At 35.9% G+C, this 24934-nt stretch overlaps 1 protein-coding gene and 2 long non-coding RNA genes across 5 annotated transcripts; 2 read left to right on the forward strand and 1 right to left on the reverse strand.

Annotated features, from left to right (window-relative positions):
- Positions 1–244: 244 nt before the first annotated feature.
- On the forward strand, positions 245–14502 carry LOC123873883. 3 transcript variants are annotated; one of them, XR_006797789.1, is made up of 11 exons: positions 245–2969; positions 4047–4208; positions 9247–9465; positions 10415–10569; positions 10889–11111; positions 11534–11714; positions 12383–12489; positions 12752–12868; positions 13245–13377; positions 13584–13618; positions 14017–14502. XR_006797789.1 is itself a non-coding variant. In XM_045918979.1 (10 exons), the coding sequence occupies exons 1-9, from the start codon at positions 414–416 to the stop codon at positions 13347–13349; spliced, it is 3825 nt and encodes a 1274-aa protein (XP_045774935.1). In that variant the 5' UTR covers positions 245–413; the 3' UTR covers positions 13350–13379; positions 13586–13604. The 3 variants fall into 3 exon arrangements, 2 of the variants coding, with proteins under 2 accessions (XP_045774935.1, XP_045774934.1); XM_045918979.1 differs by lacking the exon at positions 14017–14502 and having other exon boundaries at positions 13245–13379; positions 13586–13604; XM_045918978.1 differs by lacking the exon at positions 14017–14502 and having other exon boundaries at positions 13245–13618.
- Positions 4761–24316, reverse strand: LOC123873902. Its single transcript, XR_006797793.1, has 3 exons — positions 20305–24316; positions 4874–4880; positions 4761–4771 (listed from the first exon to the last, which is right to left on the reverse strand). It is a non-coding gene; the product is annotated as an uncharacterized LOC123873902 (long non-coding RNA).
- Positions 16716–24322, forward strand: LOC123873899. The gene is made up of 2 exons (XR_006797791.1): positions 16716–18389; positions 19110–24322. It is a non-coding gene; the product is annotated as an uncharacterized LOC123873899 (long non-coding RNA).
- The last annotated feature ends 612 nt before the right edge of the window (positions 24323–24934 follow it).

A 24934-nucleotide genomic window follows, 5' to 3' on the forward strand; every position in this document is an offset into this window, starting at 1 on the left:
TTTTAAGCTTTATTGGTCTTGAAATAGAGTTTAAAGTCTAATATTATAATATAGACAGATAAATAACGAACAATAAACAGTCATTCATTTCGTTCAAAGTACCAAGCGTTGCTTGGTATGTCAATTTGAATTTCACTTCCCGCGCGCAGGTGACGTCATTTCACACAGACAACGGAGATTTATTTTTAATGCCTATAACAGACGAGAGGTTAACTTTCTGATCGCATCGGAACAAAATATGTCAAAATGTTACAAATATGGCTGCTTTGTGTTCTTGTTATTTGCTTGCCGTATTTAAATGTGAATCATTACTAAAAGCTCTACAAAATGTAAGCATGATAAATGAAATAAGAGCATAATAGCCCAGTGCGCTGAAAATATTTGACTACTAAGCGAGAACAACGGATTCTGTGATGTCGTTCGACAAAGCACCTGAAATAAAGAGCAGAGAGATCGATAAAATCAAACGTCGTCATAAAATTGACGACACTGCTTTTGCAACAGTGTATAAAGGCAGCGAAGATACATCCCAGTACACGAAAATGGATACAACAGACGAGAATGCCGGCAAACCTACCGAATTATGCCTGCAAGGGAACTCTCATCTCATATCTAGCACAACTAGCAGTCTGGCAGATACGCCTGGTGATTCTGGTGTTTTATGCTTGGACAGTGAAGCTTCCGAGGCGACTAGCCAGGCTCTCATGTCGCACAGTCTCATCGGAGCGGAAGAACTCACTTGTGATAGTATTTACGATGCAGCTCCCTCAGGTTCGCAGGATATGATAAAGAGTACCAACAGCAGTATTATGACTCGTAGTGATATAGATAACCAAAATTTAGGCGGTCCAGACGATATTGTCCCAGAGCTTCTTGTTGAAGCGCAAAAAAAACCTGTGTATGAAAACTTACCAGATGTTGTGTTGAAGGCTTTAGAAAGTGAGAAAGTTTGTACAGCGGAAACTAAAAAGTCTGCATTGAGGACGTCAGAACCCAAGAAATCGTTATCAGAAGATATTGTGTACAGGAGGAGGTGTCGAAAAAAGTCTCAAAGTGGACCTAGTTCTCAGAAAAAAAGGGTATCCTTTCATGAAGATATTTTAAATAATACTAGAACAGACAATATTCATATAGAGCGAGGTTTTACATCATATGGCCCTGACAGCTCTTACTGTGATAGGTTTAGGCAGAAAAATGCTACTAATGATAGGTTTTCATGGTCCTCTGGCGATAAAACACCAAAATATGCAGCAGACGTGGCCCAGCAAACAATGTCTGATATACTTACTTATGGAGACTCGAAACATGATAGAAGTGGAATATTTGAGTATTGTCCAGTTTATAGGCAGAGTAATGAAGACAATAAAGACAGAGACAACAATAATGAACCGAAACCCAATGGAAAACTTTATGACTGTGACTCTAACAGCTCAGATTCCAATTTCAGTTGTGATTCTGAGTCATCCTCTAGTGAATCCCTATCCTCACACTCAAACGAAACTGAAACCATACACAAGAAAACTGATAAAACACAAAAATCATACTCCTGTGATGGATTTGAAAATAATAATCATGTTTCCTTCATAAGAAAAACATATTTCTCTGAAGCTGATATTGATCAATCCCACGATCGAAAAAATAAACCTCTTGAAGTAACACAGAGTCCCATAGCAGTCAAATCTGTCCTTAAGAAAAAGAGATACATCACAACCAATGTTGTTGAAGAAAGGAAGAACAATAATAAAGTTTTAAATCTATTAGATGCAAATAATCTTATAGACTCTTTAAAGAATTTCTATAAGAATTTCAACTTCAATTTTGCACCTGAAAAAGGCTTGGCGGAAACCACTTTTGAATTAAATAATGTAGTTGAAGCATTGCCCTGTGATGTTAATCAAAATAAGAAGCTTTCAAAAAGTTTAGATTCAGGATTTCATATGGATGATGAAGATGACTTTGTGGAAATCAATTTGAACTCCCAACCGTTGGATGCAGAAAAGCCTAAAGAATTAACATCAGGATCTTTGAACCCTGTTGCAGGAGACAGAACGCCTAATGAAGGATCACCTCGGCACAAACTAACACTTAACATGAGAAATACAAATGACAAAAAGCTTGTAAATAGAGATGTTTTACCCCCACTCAGCAAATATGTTGTAAACTGTGAAAGCACAGTGTATGAGCACAAAGGTGTATCTTACAGCTACGTCCATGATACATTCCAAACAGCTTTTGAAGCACCGAAAGAAACTTTTGTACCCATTCCAGAATCAACACCAGTAAAAGAGCTAATAACATCTTCAAGCAAACAGGATCTAAGCTCAAAACAGTCTGAAGTCGACAACTCTAGTCGGACATCCACACCAAAGCGTCAATTCAATAAAAACGTACAAGATGAAGCTGATCAGAAGAATGGTCTCTCAAAACATTTGTCGTCGCCCAAGAAGCAGAACGTTAACAGATACAGTCGCAAATCAGCGTCAACAGTGCAACAGAAAAGTGATGAAGCGCCACAACCAATTAGCGATAATTGTTCTAACACAGACAACTCAACCTTGAAAGGCGCAGATGATTTCAACGACGAGTTTTTCGACAGTCCCTCCTTACAGAAATTACAAACTAACAAATCTGCTCTACTGAGCAGGTATCTTAAAAATGTTTGCCAAAGGAAAGACTTGGAACTTAAGATAAAGAATAACAAGTTCTTTCAATTCAAAATACGAATGGAGAGAGAGTTTCCTAGCATCGTGTATCCTTTCAAAGACGTGGCGGAAACATTTCACATTTCCGCGGCGAGAATGTCCCGTCTCATTGACAAAGAAGTGATAGAGAACAAAAGACTGTCTGTCCGACTGCTGACAGCCGACGAGCCGTCGTACTTCGACAGTTTTGAGGACAACGTCGCTATAGAATGCAATGAAAAGCTGAGACTTCAAATATTCTCCTACCCAAATGAAACTTTAAATAGGGTAAGACATTAGGCATTTTAATGCCTTTAACGCATTGATGCATTTGCACGCGGTATAATGCGCGCAAAATAAATAGTCCAATCTGAACATGAGGCATATGACTGCAGTGTGTACTGTAAAGCAGATCAAACCTGACATTGGCTAATCTGTGTAAACCAGACATCAGAAAAAAAAGCAGATCACAGTCAGGGTTGGGTATTTAATCTTTAGTCTATGACCTATGCAAACTGTGATGTTGCAACTTTAGATTGCACTATTTGTTTTACTTGCATTATAGTGAAACTATCTATGGTTATATTTTTTTTGGCGTAAAGGCGCTCACCACTGCTAACCTATTTTACACTAATATTTACTCTTCGCCTTCACATAATCCCAGTATTTAACTAAATGCCATTTTGTAACTTTGTTATAAACCGCTTAGGCAAGCTACAAGTTATTACCTGTAAGCTTTCTTATAATCTTATAATCGTATTTTACTGTAATATTGTGCTTACGCAACTCAGTCCGAAAATTCGGACGTTTTATTTTTACGATGATGGAGTCTTACTTTCTTACATAAGATCTAAAAGCTTTTTACTTTCCATTTATATAATATATATGTTGTAGATTCTACATAAAGCGCGATTTTAAAACACTCTTACCTGTACTTGATTACCTACTCTTATTATGCGATGAGTTTAAAAAAGATACCAAAAAAGTGAGAAATTTTAGTTTCAAACCTTTCCACTGTTCCATCATCTACCTACTACTGATTGAATAAATTGAATAGATTTTTCGAAATTACTCGCATCCTTCTGGGAAACTCGGACATAGACGAGAGTCAAAAACTGCTATTTTGCATTGTAAAAGGAAACACGAATTTGTAAAAAAGCATCTAATATCATAAAATGATATTTGTATTGATATAGCACCAAGCTTTATGTTTTCAATTTTTTTAGTACATCACCTGATTTTAATTGATTTTTTTTAATTCATCATTGCTTTTAAGTGATAACCTCCACCTATTAACATAATTATGCAGTTTCAGAGGAGTCCACTTGGTAGAGGATTATATTACTAAAAAAAAATTGGTTGCAGATGATGAAGGTCCAGTCACCATACAACATGGAAGATGGCTCGTGGACCCCTCTCCTGGTTTTCATCACCGACTATGCGCTCTACGTAGCAAGCGTAAGGCCTGGCGGTACAGAGTACGAAATACTTTGCAGACTACCGCATAACGAATTAGACGCTGTAGTGGTAAGTAAAATTTTGAAAACTACTGAGTTCAAATACTGCTTATACTTAGATATTCTTTAGAAACTAATTTTTACTGTTGAGGTAAATGGTATACATTAGCGGTCTCTCTGGCGCAGTGGTAAGCGCTGTGGTCTTATTAGAGGGAGGTCCTGGATTCGCTTGGAGCAGGGGCTTGGAATTTTATAATTTCTGAATTTCTGCTCTAGTCTGGTGGGAGGCTTCGGCCGTGGCTAGTTACCACTCTACCGGTGAAGCCGTGCCGCCAAGAGATTTAGCGTTCCGATACGATGCCGTGTAGAAACCAAAGGAGTATGGATTTAATGAAAACTGCCATACCCCTTCCAGATTAGCCTGCTTCCATCTTAGACTGCATCATTACTTACCTGGTGAGATTGCAGTCAAGGGCTAACTTAAATCTGAATAATAATAAACATATTGTAGGTAGCTAAAGCTTATTGCAGAAATGCGTAAGCGACTATGCACAGCTCTAAAGCCAAGCACAAACCTACAGAGTGCAGTGGAGCTATGTTTGGATCGTTATCAAAAGGGATGCTGCACCTCGGCTCTACAACACTCTGTAGGTTTGCGTTACCCCTTAACATTGAATGAAGAATAATACAACTGAAAAGTTAAGAGAAAAAAACAGACAGTTACTTAGTCCATACTTGCGCTCTTGGGCAGTCCACTTTGGTAACATCCAAAGTGCAGTTTAAGGGACGAAGCACGCACAGGTAACCTATGAATATGCATGGATATATACATTGCCATAATATGGTGGCATATTTTTCCGTGGTAACTTCTGTGGTGTTTGCCATTTACAGTGATAGATCAGATGTGAAAAGGTTTATTTAAAAATATCTGAATCTGATCGGCATTAAGTTACCAGACATTTTGTTGGGTTACTGTTAAGTTACTATTCCAGTTGTTAACACCATAATATTATTGAGGCAACTTAATAATATCACTAGAAGATGCCCGCGGCTTCGCCCGCGTGGATTTCGGTGTTTTAAAATTCTTTGATTTTCCGGGATAAAAAGTAGCCTATGTGCTAATCTAGGATATTATCTGTCTCCATTCTAAATTTCAGCCCAATCTGTCCAGTAGTTTTGCGTGAAGGAGTAACAAACATACACACACACACACACACACATACAAACTTTCTCCTTTATAATATTAGTGTGAAGTGTGATATGCATAAAATGTGTATGATTAGGTACGCCGATAGGTGCTCTTGGGTCACAGGCAGGTTAAAGCAATAACTCGATAAACTTGAGGTGACCAGTCAATACCCCATTTATTACTCACATAGTAAGGTTATAATACGTATAATGATTGATCTTTTTGCTGCAATAACAAATTAATGGCGACGATAGCAATGCAAAAGTTTCGTAATACAAGGGCTGAATCATCACGTCTTATCGATTAACCTATCAAGCCTGTTTGTTGTCTATAAACATAATCTGATTCATATGGTCTAGGAAGAACCTGACATTGAAACGAAATCAAGTGATTGGTGATTCATATCTAAATCACATCACACTAATATTATAAAGGAGAAAGTTTGTGTGTATGTATGTGTGTAGATATGTGTGTGTGTATGTTTGTTACTCTTTCACGCAAAAACTACTAGACCGTTTTAGCTGAAATTTAGAGCGGGATAGACTATACCCTGGATTAACACATATGCTACTTTTTATCCCGTAAAAATCTCTGGTTCCCGCGGGATTTTAAAATATCTACATCCACGCGAACGAAGTCGCAGGCATCAGCTAGTAACATAATATACCTACTTACTGATACCAATTTAGTCTGCTACCATTTTAGACTGCATCATCACTTATTGTGGATCACAGCCAAGGGATGGCTTGTCATTAATAAAAAAATCCCCACAACTCTGGTGGCAAGCTCACATCTACAGGCTGGCAGACAGCCTCATGCATGGGATGTTCCCTACAGCAGATCTGCATTGCCGGTTCTTGGATAACCTTTCAATTTTATCTTCAAAGATATGTTAATCGATATTTGTAACTTTTGCCCATAGAGAGGTTCTGTAAAATAAATTCGGCCCGGTAGTGTTTAGTGTTAACTTAAAAGCCGTGATAGACTAGTGGTTAAGATGACCGCCTCCTATTTGAGAGATTGGGGACTCGATTCCGGGCATGTACCTCTAACTTTTCGGAGTGCGTTTAAAGCAATTAAATATCACTTGTTTTAACAGTGAAGGAAAACATCATAAGGAAACATGCATGCCTAAGAGTTTTTCATAATGTTCTCAAAGGTGTGTGAAGTCTGCCAATCCGCGCTAAGCCAGCGTGGTAGACTATGGCCAAACCCCTAAGAGGAAACCCGTGCTCAGTAGTGAGCCGGCGATGGGTTGATCATGATGAAGACGATGAGTGTATTTGTAACAACACTTATAATAGGCGACATGAATAACGCATCAAACAATTTGCATGTAGATTAAATCGTATACTCTTTTTATGGTGACTCACACACTTCCCCCAAGTTAGGAATAAAACAACAAGACAAGTAGGTCTCGAGTGGTCAACATTGCACGCAATCATTCGCGTGTTTCCTTAACGCTAAATGTATTCCAATTAGATGGTGCCCGCGACTTTGTCTTGGTGGGTTTATTTATTTATTTTACTTCTTTATTTAGAAGTCAGTAATGTAGGGGGTCGCAGGAGGTGGATTTAAAGACTGATGGCGATAATATCTTTATTTTAATCTATATACATATAATAAAATTGTAGAAAAGTGGTGTCTGTACAATGGAAATATATAAAAAAAAAGTAGCAGGGGTTGTTATTATATCGATGCCGAACCCGAAATTGTAATTAATATTTTTTTTGTCTGTTTGTCTGTGTGTTTGTGCACGCTAATATCAGAAACGGCTTATTCGATTTAGATACGGTTTTCACTAATATATTGTAATAAGCTTCACTTAACATTTAGTGTTTATTTCATGTCAATCGGTTCATAAATAAGAAAGTTATGTCAATTTAAATAATCACGGCGAACATTTTTAACGTACAGAGTACGTACTACACGCCTCGCGCCTGAGCGTCCGTGGCTATATAAAGCGCGCTGATTCCACGCGAACGAAGTCGCGGGCACAGCTAGTATCTTAATATAATTCTAAACACACTATCTCATTCTAAAGCTAAGTAAATTCTAAACTATTCTAATGTTCTCACACCGCGGCTCCCAAGGATTGCGCGGCGTCAGCTCGCGTCGGGTTTCCGCGGAGCCGTGGGAATAGATGTTACGCCGGCTCATTTAGCCTCAGCCGCTGGCTTTGCCTGCGTAACAAGTCTTTATTGCATACAAACATTACAGGAGTAATGTTTGTATGTATTTCTTAAGTATCTATGTATGTACATAGATACTTAAGAAACTATACAAAGGGTGCAAGGTCGGCCTTATTACTAAAGCAATTTCTTTGGCAATTATAAAGTACTATCTGATGCCCGCGACTTCGTCCGCGTGGATTTACGTTTTTCAAATCCCGCGGGAACTCTTTGATTTTCCGGGATAAAAAGTAGCCTATGTGTTAATCCAAGGTATAATCTATCTCCTTTCCAAATTTCAGCCAAATCCGTCCAGTAGTTTTCATCAACATTCACACTTTCACATTTATAATATTACTAGCTGATACCCGCGACTTCGTTCGCGTGGATGTAGGTTTTTTTAAAATTCCCGCGGAAACTCTTTGATTTTCCGGGATAAAAAGTAGCCTATGTGCTAATCCAGGGTATAATCTATCTCCATTTTAAATTTGAGCCCAATCCGTCCAGTAGTTTTTGCGTGAAGGAGTAACAAACATACACACACACACACACACACACACACATACAAACTTTCGCCTTTATAATATTAGTGTGATTAGGATTATAATTGCTATATGTATTTAGTGCATTTAGGTTTAATAAAAATCCCTTGGCATCTCTTTTATTTTTTGGAATGAAAAGCATATGTCCATCTGTAGGATGCAAGCTATATTCGTATCAAATTTCGTCAAAATCGGTTAAGGGGATGGGTGTGAAAAGGTGACAGACACACACATTCCCATTTATAATATTAGTCTGTGAATGTCTTGAGAATTAGATCAAACTGTTTGATTTTTTAACCCCCGACCCAAAGAGAGAGGTGTTATAAGTTTGACGTGTGTATCTGTGTGTCTGTGTATCTGTGTATCTGTCTGTGGCATCGTAGCTCCTTAACTGACGGACCGATTTCAATTTAGTTTTTTTTGTATGAAAGGTGGCTCGATCGAGAGTGTTCTTAGCTATAATCCAAGAAAATCGGTTCAGCCGTTTGAAAATTATCAGCTCTTTTCTAGTTACTGTAACCTTCACTTGTCGGGGGTGCTATAAATTTTTAATTTACACTTGTATGTAGAGCAATGGATCGTTTTGGTCAAGACTATTGCATATTTATGAAATGGAAATATTACTATTGCATGCTACTTGATGGATGGATAAAAGATGGAAATAGGACTTACTTTATTCAGGATGTATGAATAAATTAATATCCATCAACAATTTTTAACACTTTGAATTTGCGTCTTACTTAAAACACCTAGTGGTGTTAATTTAAGCAAATTAAATATAGCTTATTCTTAAATCTAGAGGGTAAGTTATGGCCATAAAAATAAATAACACTTTAATTTTATGTATTGTGTAGTGCAAACTGCAAAGCTATGAATATTAAATCCTCAATTTAATTAGTTATAGGGAGGTAGAAAATTAGGTTTTGTATTTTGCCCAGGCCTTATTATGGTGAGGAACTATTCTCTACCAAAGAGCCAAATTGCTTTGTAGTTTTTCAAATAGTAAGAAGTAAAGCAATTTGCCAAGTGATTTGGCTTTCCTATAGAGTATAATCTTTTCCTCTATTCAGTACTTGTTTTTCACCTATTAAAAAACTTAGGCTGCATCATCACTTGCCAACAGATCTGATTGCAGCCAAGGACTAGTCTATAAATTAAAAAAAAAAAAAAAACTATAAACATCTCAAATAATTAAATTCTTTCTAGGTCGGTCCAGAAGCACAATACATCCAAGTGATAGACATAGCCGGCAATATTGCCTGCTCTGTCGTAACCGGCGAGTCTACCCTCGGTGCAAGATTAGCATCCTCTCTGGAGTGGAGCGCAAGAATATCGCCGCTTCGTATCCAACGTCCACCTGCAATGTTGCCGCTAAATTGCCGACATCTTGCTTCTGCGGTGACTAGACAGAGGCACGAGAAAAGGGTAGGTTTATTTTTTTAAACTTGTGAGTCGACCTTACCCGTACGGGTATGTATCACGATTAATACGATGATGGTGAATGATCGATATTTCGACCTAGTTGCAATAATCTGTGCTATGAGCAGAGAAGTTCAAGCAGTCACAGGCAGAATCGAACTACATACACCAGTATAAATCGTGGTACTTACCCACAATTTTTTCCAAATTAGACTGAATAACTTTGGAAACTACATACTGACCATTAACACTACTCTTAAATACTTTTTTGTGAAAAAGTAGTGGTTATGGCCTAATTTTTTTTTTTTATAAAAGAATATTAGCCATGTTAAATGACTAATATTCCCCTTTCCTAGGTACGACAATAGTGCAACGGGCGGGGTTTGAACCGTCGACCTTTCGGTTTTCAGTCCACTCCTTTACCGGTTGAGCTATTGAGGCTCAAATTAATGGTTTAAAAAAATAAAAAAATAAAATTGGTTGAAAAAAATTAATGGTTTAAACTTTAAACGTCCGCTTCCTAATTGAAGGCCCGGGATTCGATCTCCGGCACGCACCTATCTTTTTGGAGTTATGGTGCATTTTAAGAAATTAAGTAAACTTACGAAAAGAATAACAATTTTTACACTACAAATTTTTGTTCAGTGGGTGCGAACCATTTCACCAACCAACCACAAACGAAAGCATTTTCAAATTGAATTTCGAATGTTTTTTGAAAATATGTTTGTGATTAATTGGTGACTCAAAATGGTTAACTTCCTCTGAATTTTTTGTCTCTATCATTTGTATGGGATAGCGTAACAGAGAGAACGCTATACTAACTTCATTCCGCGGATAGGGTATAGAACATGCCTATTTACTGTGTCCTGTGTATGTTTACAGTCTATACATCCACTTTTAAAAGTAAGAATGACTATAAAGAATCGTAAGTATAATGCAACTTCTGGTTCGATAGGTACCGCCAATACTGTTCTATGGTCGAGCCTGTTCTGGCGACGCTGAAGACAGACTCGTCGAAGCACCTGGCGCCTTCGCCCCGCCACTTGAGGGCTACTTGATGTGCAAGACTGAGAAGAGCAAACGCTTTGAGCCCTGCTATTTCTTACTCAGGTAAATGTAGCAAAAAATTAACGCAAACTACTTCTGTACCAAGTTTCATTTAAGTCGGATAAAAGGATAGTGGGAACTCTTTGATTTTAGCCTATGTTTGTCCATGGGATGTAAGCTAACTCTGTATCAAAAGTCAAAATCGGTTAAACTGTTGGGCTGTGAAAACTTACCAGACAGACAGACACACTTTCGCATTCATAATATTAGTATGAATAGGACAACTTATGCTACTTATGCAATGTTGACTTTACTGACTACTAGAAGATCTGGCAAGAAACTCTGCATTTACTCTTATAAAATTCGCCTTTCTTGATTCTAGGGCTGGGATCCTCCACTGGGGTCCGCATACACCTGACGGTACCCCTCTACCTAACAACATCTCCTTACGCTCAGTAGTAGGAGTCAGAAGACACGTGGATTCTTCTAGAAGACCACATTGCTTCGAGATAGCATTGGGTGACTCTAGCAGATTGCTGCTGGCAGCGCCTGATGACCCTACGGCGTCATCCTGGTTACAGTCTTTACTTTTACACGCAGCCCAGGTAAGGTCAATAATAAAGTAGTCAAGTATTTATTTGCTTAAAAACATGATGTGAACAATGTTTACAATGTTTAGTATCTTCCAGCTACAGAAGAATCATTCCGCGAAGACGTTTATATAAACAGCGTTCTTGTTACGACGCAGTAAAGTGCAATTCTAAGTCTAAAATTTAATAAACGTATTTCTATCGCGTAGTCTTATCTCTCTCTCTTTCATAGGAGTTGGAGTTACGCAAGAACCATTGAAGGAACGTATATTTTGTCAGAAACGTTGAGCAAAAACATTTTGTCTGAGTGATTTGGAAGTCCACTACATAGGGATACCAACGCTCACGGTTTCTAGTTGTCCTGTGGTTGAATGGTGAAGCTGCTTGATACCAGGCTGAAATAAAACAATCACTGAAAATATTTCCCTCTTTTTCAGGCCTTAGAAGAAAAGGATGGCGCAAAGAAGTCTGACCTTCGTACTAGAGGGCCTCCACCAGCCTGTACTGTACTGGTGACTCCATTCGAAGTGATCAGTTTGCGAGACACGCTGGACTTGGCTTTTGTCGCGGGCGCCGCTGCCTATCTCAAGGATAGAGGCTCTGATGCCTTGCTCAAAGGTGGGTTATCAAGCGGGGATAGACTAAAGGATAAGCCTCAATAGCTCAATGGCTATATAGGAGCGGACTGAAATTTGACGGACTGAAACGGCGGTTTGAACCGCCGACCTTTCGGATCCGTTGCACTATTAACACTCCTAGCACATGATTAAAAATGGCTAATATTCTTTACAAAAAAAAAGTTCGCTTCCAGTCGAAGCGTCTGGGGTTCGATTCCGAGCACGCACGTCTAACTTTTCGGAGTTGCGAAAGAAGTTGCAGAGTTGTAAGCATTTAAATATCACTTGCTTTATCGGTGAAGGAAAACATTCTGGTAGACTATGGTTAATACCTTCTCATTCTGAGAGGAGACCCGTTCTCAGCATGAGAAGATTATGCCATTACTGCATCATCACTTAACACCAGGTGAGATTGCAGTCAAAGGCTAACTTGTATCTGAATAAAAATAAATAACAGTGGTGAGCCGGCGATGGATTGTTCAAGATGTACGTACGTCTTATCAGACATTGTCTATCAGAAAAATTGCTGTCCCACTCACTCTGCGAACATTAGAAGCGTACGTCCGATTCGGCAACATTTTGATAGTCTGCTTGGTCTGGTATAAAATGTATGAGAAAAGTTCCTTCCAAAGTATTTAAAAAATGCTATTCTTTATTTTTTTCTTTTAGAATACATCGAAGAGATGAGGACGGACATTGAAATATTGGCGTGTGGGTCCATCAAGAATTTGACAGCCTTCAAGATCCCCGATACCGATGAAAATTGGTGTTGTTTGGTAAGTATTTAAATAAGGGTCTATGCAGACCAGACACTTGTCCGCGGAGGACAAAAATTTTTCACTCACCAGGTCTTTAACAACCCATGCAAAAAAATTACGTTGATCCGACGATCTGTTGCTCCGTTGCGACGTGATTGAAGAACAAACCAACAAACAAACACACTCACATTTATACTATGGGTAACAATTAGGTTTATAGGATAGACATACCCGCTTTGTGTGTGTTTGGCCAATGGCCACTAAATGTGTCTGTGAACAGGAGTGGAGCGTTTGCGAGGCGCGCGAGCGCGGCGCGGGGCTGGCGCTAGTGTTGTCCAGCAGCTCGGAGCTCGAGAGGCTCATCGCTGCGCTCGAACAGGCGTACGCGCATCTCACTGTGAGTACTATATTTCATTACCCTTCCTAAAGTATCTATCTCCAAAATGATATTATAGAACTACATTAACTCTTGTATGCATGATATATTCAGTAATAAATTAAATTATTTTTTTATAGTTTTATCTATAAAAAATTACTTTATTAAAATGATTGTGTACCTATCATTGTGTATATCAAAACATAATCTAGAATCAAATCCCAATTTGACTAAACTAATTATATAATAAATTCAGAAGTATTATTTAAAAAAAATCTTTTTCATTTCTTTGATACCTCGTTTTTGTCTGACTTTCTTCTATGGGGAGTTGGGATGTTCACTTTCACATACATGTGAAAGTGCACATGAATAAAAAACATTTGTTATTTGCTCATAGCACGAGCCTTTCCCGCTAAGCGTGGTGGAAGCGTCGAAGTCTGCCTGCAGCGCCGCGCACTCCAAATACGAGTCCGCCTGGTCTCACATGTTACCGCAACAGTAAATACTATACTATATTAATAACTACTCGTTTAAAAGCTCGTTCATACAGGCTGCATAAGCGTTGCGTAAGCGTAGACGTAGCGCGTACCATTGCGTTGTAATGTATGGAACTGTATGAAACATGGCGTGAACGTTCGCGTAGACGTAATGCGTGCAGTTATGTCTACGGATTCACGCGCGTCACTACGCACGTGTCACGTGTACGTACTGCAAATGCAATTGGTGTGAATCGGCCTTTAAACATAGTCTGTCTCGTAAATAATAGTTAAGGTTAAGCGGCTTGTCGTCAAGCAAGCAGTTTTATTTTGCTTGATCAAGTTTCTTGTCAGTCACATCAAGCCGCTTGATGCGCCCGTCAAGCAGCTTGATCAAGCACTGTCCGAACGTCGCGTCAGGCAAAAATATAGAATCGCATGAATAATGCCTCATTTACACGAGAGCTTTTTTAACGACCGTTAAAAAAGCGTCCAAATGGAACGATTGTATTCCCAAGTATGTATATGTTCACACGTAAAAAAACGCTGAAAAGCTCTCGTGTAAATGAGTCCTCACAGTCAAGCACGTAAACGCTTGATTCAAGCATCAAGCAAACATTGTAAACGATCAAAATGTTTGGCTCAAGCAAAAATCTACGTGCTTGACGTCAAGCCGCTTGACCGTCTCGGAAGCTCATTAGATGAAGACCTACTCATAGCGTAATGGCGGAAATAAACCATCGGATGTGTCCGTAAGCCGCGGCTGACAACGTGACAGTAATTGTGCACAGTTGTTTTGGATGCGGCTTGCCAGAATTCTATCGGACGTCCGAGCGATCAAGGACGGGCCAAGGTTACGTCCGCTACTAACATCCGATAGTTTTCACAGTTCATTGTACTTTTCATTATCCAGATACCTATAAGTCGCGGCGGCACCGGCGTCCGATAATTTGCTTCCGGCCTTGAATTAATAATAAGAATGTTACCAACTAGTCAAATCAGTAACTTTTTTTACTAAACGTCAAGTAAAACTCGCGCTCAATATGGGAGTTGTATGAAATAGTAAATACTGAAATGGTCCGTCATAAAAATTTGACGGGACAATTTCAATACAGTCTAAAGCCGCGATTACACCTGTAAATTTTACTCACGTAAGTATAGCTTACGTAATTAATTGACAACAAAGGGTCTAGCCGGATAAGCATAGCGAATCGGCCCCCAAATGACAACCTATTTCGAAACTTATGTATCAATATCGCCTTGATGTACGAATACGATTTATACAAGTTTCGCCTCCCTACTCCGCTTTTTCCCTGAGATATTAAAAAAAATGTGCGTGAGTACGACTATCGTTCAAAGTGTCATATCTCGGAAAGTTTTAAAGATACAAACGTGAAACCAACGTGAGATTGTAGGTGACCTTTAAGAGCATATTTTATATTTTTTTCAGATTTTTGGAATGGTTACGAACATTTTTTTTAAATAAATAAAAATTTTATTATTATTATTTCAGTGTTCCTTCTCAGGTACAATCACTGAAAAAAAAATGTTATAGTACTTGACATGTACTAATACTCAAAAAAAAATCGTTTGAAAAAATATAGTGTAACACTGCAAAAAAAAAATTAAGTTCCACGGAACTAGATTATACAAGGATATAGACATAGGCACATGTACAGTGTTACTAGGTAAGTCGACCTAGATTATAAAGTTGTAGGGGAGGTCAAATGCTATCAAAAACTCCATAATACCTATCGGCGAAAATAGCCCGTTTTTGAGTTTTTCAGGAAAAATAAGAATTGGGTTTTTTTAATTAATAAAAAAAAAGTAGCGCATATTTCCAACCTTTTATACAATTTCTGAATAGCAGACATACCAACATAACAATTAAGTACTAAAAAATAATCTTTAAATGTTTTGCATTAGGGTTCCGATACTCTACCAGTTTCATACTTAGTTTTTTTGACAAAAAGCTATTCTTTTTTTTAAAATGGCACTTGCAGAAATTCAATTCTTTGAACACAGCTGCGCTTTCGACTATCAAAAACTCCATAATACCTATCGGCGAAAATAGCCCGTTTTTGAGTTTTTCAGGAAAAATAAGAATTGGGTTTTTTTAATTAATAAAAAAAAAGTAGCGCATATTTCCAACCTTTTATACAATTTCTGAATAGCAGACATACCAACATAACAATTAAGTACTAAAAAATAATCTTTAAATGTTTTGCATTAGGGTTCCGATACTCTACCAGTTTCATACTTAGTTTTTTTGACAAAAAGCTATTCTTTTTTTTAAAATGGCACTTGCAGAAATTCAATTCTTTGAACACAGCTGCGCTTTCGATTTCTATTACCACCTTCTAAGTTTTGACTACCTTTAAATAAAGTTAAAATGATTTTAAAAATTTAAGAGTTGAGAAAAGTCTCCGTAGTGCTCAAATTGTTGAATTCCTTCAGCTAATTTTCAATTTATTGAAGGTTGTAAGAAGATAATATGATAGCCAGGTAGCTAAGAATTGAAATGTTTTATTGCTTAGTAAGTTTAAATATTTAATCTGCCAGTCAAAAATCTCTAATTTTTGAAGAAAAAAATAGCATTTTTGTCAAAGTAACTAATTATGAAACTGGTAAAGTATCGGAACCCTACTGCAAAACATTTAAAGGTTATTCTTTAGTACTTATTTATTAGTTGGGATGTTTGCTATTCGTTAACTGTATAAAAGGTTAGAAATATGCTCCAATTTTTTTTTATTAATTAAAAAAAACGAATTCTTGTTTTTCCTAAAAACCCAAAAACTCAAAAACAGGCCATTTTCGCCGATATTTTGGAGTATATATTATGGAGTTTTTGATAGCATTTGACCTCCCCTAAAACCTTATAATGAATCTAGGTCGACTTACCTAGTGACACTGTACATGTGCCTATGTCTAGTTCCGTGGAACTTAATTTTTTTTTGCAGTGTTACACTATATTTTTTCAAACGATTTTTTTTTGAGTATTAGTACATGTCAAGTACTATAACATTTTTTTTTCAGTGATTGTACCTGAGAAGGAACACTGAAATAATAATAATTAAATTTTTATTTATTTAAAAAAAAATGTTCGTAACCATTCCAAAAATCTGAAAAAAATATAAAATATGCTCTTAAAGGTCACCTACAATCTCGCGTTGGTTTGACATTTGTATCTTTAAAACTTTCCGAGATATGACACTTTGAACGATAGTCGTACTCACGCACATTTTTTTTAATATCTCAGGGAAAAAGCGGAGTAGGGAGGCGAAACTTGTATAAATCGTATTCGTACATCAAGGCGATATTGATACATAAGTTTCGAAATAGGTTGTCATTTGGGGGCCGATTCGCTATGCTTATCCGGCTAGACCCTTTACTAAGGTAGGTAAATGTTCTTATAAAACTGTTTACATTACTAAAGTTGTCGTAAGTTAATCATGCAAGGTACTTACGTGAGTAAAACTTACAGGTTTATTCGCGGCCTTAGAGTAGGTTCTAATATATTGTTAATTATGAGACAGACTATGTTAACTTGTCCAGTGATATTATGTAATTTGCAATTTTGGCAGCTTGTTATTAAACTATGAAATACGCTTGCTGGCAATATATCAATATGATCTAAAATATAATTAATTGAATGATTTTATTATGTTAAGTAAAATATACATATACCTGATGTTTCAAGTAATACTCATGCTTATGTCACAAATTATTTATAGACGCTACGTAAAATTAAAAATATAATAATCAGTAAAATTGAAATATGTTCTATTAGTTATACAAATAGTATGTTAAAATAATAATTATGATCCGTATTGAAATTAATATGTACAAGAAAAATATACTATCATATAAATATCAAAAAACTATACAATAAGCAAGCGAAATACCTATCTTTCAACTATTATAATACAAAAACGCTTAAAAGCTTATCTATTATTATAATATATATACTATATTCTTTTAAAAGTATATCAATGCATATGCTAGCAACAAAATTCAACGCTTTATCAAAATTATCCATCACCTAAGGGCCAAGGCTTATTTAACGTTACAGCAAAGTATTATGTGATCAAAAAGTGTGTTTTTTTTTTACACATCAATTCATAGATCATCGCATAATAACGCTTGATATGTATTGACCTTTATTTTTATTAGAATATTAAAATGAGCCAGATAATATAACCATCAAACAAAAATAAAGAGAGAGACAAAAGTAAAAAAAGGGACTTGTAAGCACAATTTCTTTACCTAGTTGTTAAAAGTTTGATTTCCAATGAAATATCGTCATGGAATCGTAGTGAATACTTAGCGACGTACTTACGTTTTGCTATATGTAGATAGGCTTTAATATTGCGTAGACTTAGGTTACGTAATTATAGATACTGTGGTTAATTCAGTTGTACACAGTACTAAACTAAAATGGCAGGTATAAGTATTGCTGTCCTTTTCATAATGTCCCCTGCGGAAAAGGATAGCACTAGATTTAGACATGGCAGTTTAGAGATCGTGCACAACAGAATTAGCCACAATATTGTACCTAATAAGATGTGGAATTTATAAGTAAACTACCCAATAAAGGTTAGATAAAGCTAAATATTATACAGGTACTATATTTTTGAGCCCGTATAAACTTTAGTCTCGTCTCACTTTCTGAAAGTTTCGTTTGTAAATTCTTTCAATACCCAGAACAGACGATATATTACGTGCGAACAAAACAACTTTCGGTTTGCGAACCGACAAACAACTTGAGCATTGACGCGAATGACGCCAGCACGCGATTGGTTGACCACTCGGCGCGGGTGCACGCGATTGGTTGATACGTCGACTTTCACTTCTGGATTTGCCAACTTTATTCCACTACGCTCTTTAGGTCCAAGTTGTTTGCCGGGCACTATAATAGAAATTACTTTTAGTGCTCAATTCAATATGCACTAAGAGAAGCTTTGATATTTTCAAAGTGGCATCTTTAGAACACTAACGAACGCACAAGATATTCTTTTAGTGCAGTCTAAGTTCTACACTTACCACTAAACATGCTTCCTTTAAGGGTTAACTGAGTCCTTACACTAAACGTATTTTTATTGTGCATTCTTTGGCTTGCTCCAAACGTTTTTAAGTGTATATGTACAATATGGCTAATTCTGTTGTACACAAGGTCTAAATTAAATTGACAGATGTCAATCTAGTGCTATCCTTTTCCTCAAGGAGTATTATGAAAGGGTAGCCACAATGTGGCTGATTCTGTCATACACAATTTCTAAACTAAACTAAAATGACCGATCTAAATGTATTGCTATCCCTTTCACAATACTCCCAGCCGAAAAGGATAGCAATAGATATAGGTCTGTCAGTATAGTTTAGAGATTGTGTACAACAGGATCAGCCACAATGTCTAACGTAAAACACCGTTTGTGTATACACACAAACAGTGTTTTATGTTAGACATACTAAATACACTACTACATACTACTACTATACTAAATATACTACTAGACATACTATTTTAGTATACTATAAGTTTGTGGAAACTAGTCTACACTAAAAGAAACATGTTCAAACTTTGTCATTATAAGTATAAATTGTTACGGCTATACTCACGTATTTAGTCGACGTAACTTAATTTAGTTTAGTCGGCTTACATCGCCTAAATACGTGGCATAGCCTTATTTATACTGATAATGAAAATCACGATAGTTTAAACGTTAAAAAACTTTTATGAGCATTGATTTGCATATTTATCGTGTGTTCTGGGAACTTTCTGTATATAGTTTCCTTGTTCTCTAGTATAAATGGCATCTCTTCTATACTGTTCATCAATATCTCGTATAATATATACTCTTTTTCATATTAGAAATTCCAAGTCCGGATAAATCTTACTGCATATATAATTATGTATTTACCTATGTGGTAGATCCACTATCATGCTGCTATCTAAAATTAATATATACATAATATTATAATGAATACGAAAAATGCATTTATGTACTTGTAAGATATTGGTGATGAATAACATAATATTATCGTATTTATTAGTAGTTTAAAAATTAAAGTTAATTGCTTCGAATTGTGACGCCTAATTTTGCAGTTCGTTTTGAAACTGGAAGTCATAAAATTTACTGCGGGCGAAATAATTACCGTTTAGACACGTTTTTGACGTGAAAACTATACGTGATTAGAGGCTCTTTGTTACCAGATTGGAAAATGTGAAGATGCTCTAAGGCTGTAGAGCGAATAGAGTGCACTTTGACCTTGCTCAGGCTTCAGATACTGTTAAAAGAAGACAGCGTTATATCGCTGGCTATCTGTCTCGTTTTAATTGAAACTTAAGTCTGAGCAAAGTCATAGTACACTCTATAGACCTCAGCCATTCTCATCTGTAATTCGAATATTATTAATATGAGTACGTTTATGGTTTCGTATTTATAAATATTTACGATAAGTTGTAACCCAGATACTTGGCGTTGATAATTCTTCTCGAATATGAGTATGAATGCATAGGTGAAATTAAAGAAATGAAGTGTATGCTTATGATTTTTTGACTAAAGTCAATATCTTATTGAAAAACGTTTATAGCGAGGAGAGATATCACCGTCAAAAAGTAAAATGACGACGAATGAGTATTAAAGACCACGTACGTATTGAAACAGGTGAACTAATCTATAGTTAATGACTAAAGTCAAAAAGTAATCTTTGTGATACTCAATCTTACCTATAGGTAGACGGCTTGACTGAGACAGCGTATTTCACGAGCTGTTTCAGTGAAACGGTATACCCATACTACTCTAGTCCAAAGAATTTCAAGCTACTCTGTGGCAGCTATACAAAATGCACAAACAAATTTAAGCATCCAGCCTACCTCTCCGATCTCTTTGAAAAGAGTTCCTAATTCGGTTTCTGGCCAGGCTTTATGCTTTGGGTAATAATAATGTAGCTAATTCTATTGTACATAATATATAAATAAACTAAATGACAGCTACAGTGTGACGATCGCAATTACATCTGATTGGTTGACGCTCGCTCACTATTGGCTACAATGCATTGTTGCAACAAGAATACCATACATTCAGCCAATCATATCAATTGCGATGTAATTATGATTGATGCAGTTTTTCCCTAATCGACTAGCTGTTCTCAATGTATTGTTATCGCTTTCATAATGCTTCCTGCAGAAAAGGATAACACTATATTTCGACCTGGTAATTTAGAGATAGGGTACAACAGAGTTAGCCACAATATTGATTTAACTAACACCTGAACATGTGTCTATCCTCAAACTTGTGGGTTCAATACGAACGTGGTCGAAAGATTGGGTTATTCTGAAACTTGGCCCCAACGTTTGAACAAGTTCTCTATACGATCCGCCTTATGGATAATAATATTTTGTTCGGGAACGCGAAGTTCATTCCCAAGTTTCTACAGAATAAAACCGCTTTAAGTGATGTGGCGAAGCTTGGTAGTTTTTGTACATGAAAAGGCGATTTTTTTGCACGAACCTTATTTAGCTTTAAGATTTAAAGCTAATTTCAATGGTTTCGTTTTTTTTTTTTTAATTATTAGCCAAATGGATTTATATCCGATTACAATTGTTAGATTTTTGGTAAGGAGGTTACTCGAATGTTTTTACTATGTTACGATTTCCTAATATCTACATTTAGCACAGACTAAGAGAAAAAATAGACGGAGCATTTGCTTATAAACGCGTTCTCGTATGCGTCCGCGCTTTTTCACCAAATTGTTATTTTTGGAAATCAAATATAATTTTATAATCAAATATATATGAGTTAAGGGAATATAGCGTTTAACTCGTTATGAAATTATCTTCTAAATGGATGCGACGCACTTTTACGGGACGCATATTAAAGCTGAAATCTGTAGTGCGCACTTTAACTTTGCTCAGACAGGCAAAGTTAAACCGAGACAGGTTATGTCTCTATTAACTAAATCAGAGCAAAGTCAAAGTACGCTCTATAGATATCAACTTTAGTGTGACCGAAGCGACATTGCTACACGATCAGCTTATTTTGTTAAAAATCAAAATTGTGCTCTCCATTCCGGCTTTATATTCTGACGTTTTGCCGTCTATCTTTTTCCTTAGTCTATAACATATTTAGATGAAATAATATAAAATAATGGTTGTCTTACATGCTTTCTACACTGTTACCTAATATCAATGTATGATATCATTGTATGTGTATGTATAATGGGCCGCTGTAGGCCATATTGTGATATTAATGTATTATAAAACGTAGGTTTAGGATCGAGTGTGCCTCGGAAGCTTAACACTATCGTGGTAAGGCTTGGGTTACATTGTTGTTTCGATACTTTTTTTATTTAGATGAGAGAATAAAATATGTTCTTAGCATTTTCATATACTTAGCTATGTTATTTTTACCTCGCGACTTATTTTTTTAGACTTGACCTATTGTAAACATGAAATTATTGGAAATGATACTAGTCAAATCAGTAACTTGTTATTCAAACGTCAAAATGTGTGCTTCACATGTAAGCTTGCATGAAATACAGAAATGTGAGGTCATAAACTTGCTTTTTTAGTTTGATCGATAATTTAAAATGGCTATTATTGGTAATGGTATTTTGAAAACCTTCTGTGTAGTAAAATCAATAAAAAATAATTTATTATTGACGCAACATACAACTATAGTAGTCTATCCTTCAAAAGCGAAAACATGATAGGAAAGAAATCTCTTTGAGTGACAGTAATTGGCAAGTCACGTCATTTTTACCCACCTCTAGGTACGTGAAAGAAACTGTAAAAGCGGGAGTCGATTTTCATTTTGACACAGACTTGATGCAATTACTTCAGGATATTTATTTGCTAAATGCTCTTGCGGACTAATTCACATTTTTTTGGATAACGACAAAAAAAAATGTTCTTTGCAAAACAGTGTAAACTAAGCCTTGTTTTTAATGTTATTATGTAGGAATTTTGCATGTCATTATTTTTATCAAATAAATTAAAGCTTGTGTTTATGTATATTATGTACTCTGCTGGACAGTTTTTGTATAATATATAATTTATATCGTATATATATACCCGTATAATTGTATAACCAGTGTTACACTTTTGAGGCACTGATGTGTAAGTTTCGTAAACTTTTATTTAAGCAAATCGCAATATCTCAGTGTTAACGTTCATAATAATTAATGAATTTTATTTAGGTAGGTACTTATATTTATTATTTTTACAATTTATTCAATTTAATGCGCTGTATAATCAACTTAATTTTTAATTAATATACTTAGATAATTTTATTTTGATGACTTATTATACTAAAGGTATAGTAAAAATTTTAATGGTATCTAGCTGATTGATTAGATTATTATTCTTGATATAAATATTTTATGGGTCTTTCAAGAATATAATACCGTCTGCATAATATGGCAATTGCCAAGTTTAAGGTTTGGTACTTATCCTTGTACAGTCAGCAACAAAGTTAGGTTTGCACCCGTCCATAGTCCGTGTTCAAATGCACGTGAAAAAGTCGTCGTGTGCAAAGGGCTCTTTAAATCTATATGTAAATATAAAGCTGACTTTGACTTTGCGCAGTTTAAGTTTGAGAAACGAGACAGCTATATATGCTTGTAGCTGTCTTTTTCTAACAGTGTCTTAAGCTTGAGCAAAGTCAAAATGCGCTCTATAAATCATTGACTGGCGATATATTTTTTTTTTCATTATCCTATAAATAGGCAATATCAAGACAGGTTTATAGAACTTTCGTCAGGATTTGTCGTTGAAGTTTATGATTTTTTATTTAGTTCTTTGACTAGGCAGGTATTCGCTAGATGCAAGCTAAAATTTTTATTATAGAAAATAGTTTTTTTATACTTTTATGAAATGTAGTCTTTTTGTGTGTGTACTGTGTATATGTATATAATATGCTTTTGTGATGGTACCTACTCTTCTGTGATTGTTATTTTACCATTATGATTATTGTGTTGTCTCGCTTATTATATTATCGATATTTCGAATTTTTGAGCTTTCATTGTTAGTCATTGTTTTTGTAGCCTTTGATTGCTTGAAAGTTATTGTGATTTGTTCACCAAAAATTGTTGTATAGTTTGAGATGAAAATATTTCTAGTTTTCTTTTGAATTGGTAAGTAAAGTACTCTACAGTTAACGCCTACTTTGTATTCACTATTATTTATACTCCCAAAATTCCTATTCACTAATTCAATTTAAAAAATGCATTTTTTCATATTCTCTAAATAATTAGGTAATTGCTCCCTTCTTTATACTCAACCATTTTTTGAACGAATATTAGAAATCTTGAAATATTTTTATCTCAACTTTACTGAAAATGTTACTATTATGGCTAGTTAAAATTATACGTTTATCGAAATACTATTTATTTGCAATGATTTGTTTATCTTTGGACTGCTGTTGTATTATAGTTTCATTGTGGTGTATCCTCATGGTACATGATTTCACGAGCGTCACTATCTCTTTATTTCGCCCTATTCGTGGTCATTCGCTGTCCTTTGAGTGTTTTATATGTACCTATAGGCCGTCTGAGTCCTGTAAGGCTGAAATTTATATGGCCAACTTTGACTTCGCTGAGACTTAAGACACTGTTAAAACGAGACAGCGTTATATCGCTGACATAAATCCGTATCGTTTTAACTGAAACTTAAATCTGAGCAAAGTCAAAGTAAGCTCTTAGATCTCAGCCTAAGATGCATGTTTTCTCATAATAGGTAGTGTAGTTCGTGCTTTCACGCGCCATGAGAAACCATCCTAGCTGACAATACGTTTGTATGTGTCCGATTTAAGCTGAAGTATTAATAAGAACAATAAAATATATCTTCTGTATTATTAGTAGAGAAGCGTCTGTTTTTAATACTTACGAATAATTTCGCAATAGATGCAAACGCATTGTATCATACAATTAGATGTTACTTATATGTATATTCCGTGATTTTTTTCCAAATAGAATTGAAATAAATAATCGAATAACCTTACGCCACTATTGTTTATTTACATCCCTCCTTTGTTATAATGAAAACAAAACAGAGACAGTGTGTATTCTACTATTCTCCTTCGTGGTTTGTTATCATTATATACCAACAACTTTGGTAACGCGCCGCCATTTTTTGAAGCACGCTCGAAGGTGCGTTTCCCAACCAACCCAAGTGCCAATACATATATTATGTAAGTACTAGAGGATACCCGCAACTTCGTCCGCGTGGATTTAGGTTCTTTAAGATTCCGTGGGGACTCTTTGATTTTCCGGGATAAAAAGTAGCCTATGTCCTTCCCCGGGATGTAAGCTAACTCTACAAAATTTCGTCAGAATCAGTTAAACTGTTGGGCCGTGAAAAGGTAGGAGACAGACAGACACACTTTCGCATTTATAATATTACTATGGATGTAGTCTATGGCGCTATGCGTGTGTCTCAAAATTCGCACACACAAGCGTACGAAGCGTATGAATTTATAGCCTATTTTTTATTATTTTTCGTTTCGATTTGCGTTCTCCTAACTATATGAGTTAGCAAAATATGTAATCCAGTATTAAATTAAATCTGAGAAATTAATATAATTGTATTCATATGCAATAAATGAACAATGTT

Source organism: Maniola jurtina, chromosome 17 (genome assembly GCF_905333055.1).
Source record: "Maniola jurtina chromosome 17, ilManJurt1.1, whole genome shotgun sequence".
In the NCBI taxonomy this organism is placed as follows: Eukaryota; Metazoa; Arthropoda; class Insecta; order Lepidoptera; family Nymphalidae; genus Maniola; species Maniola jurtina.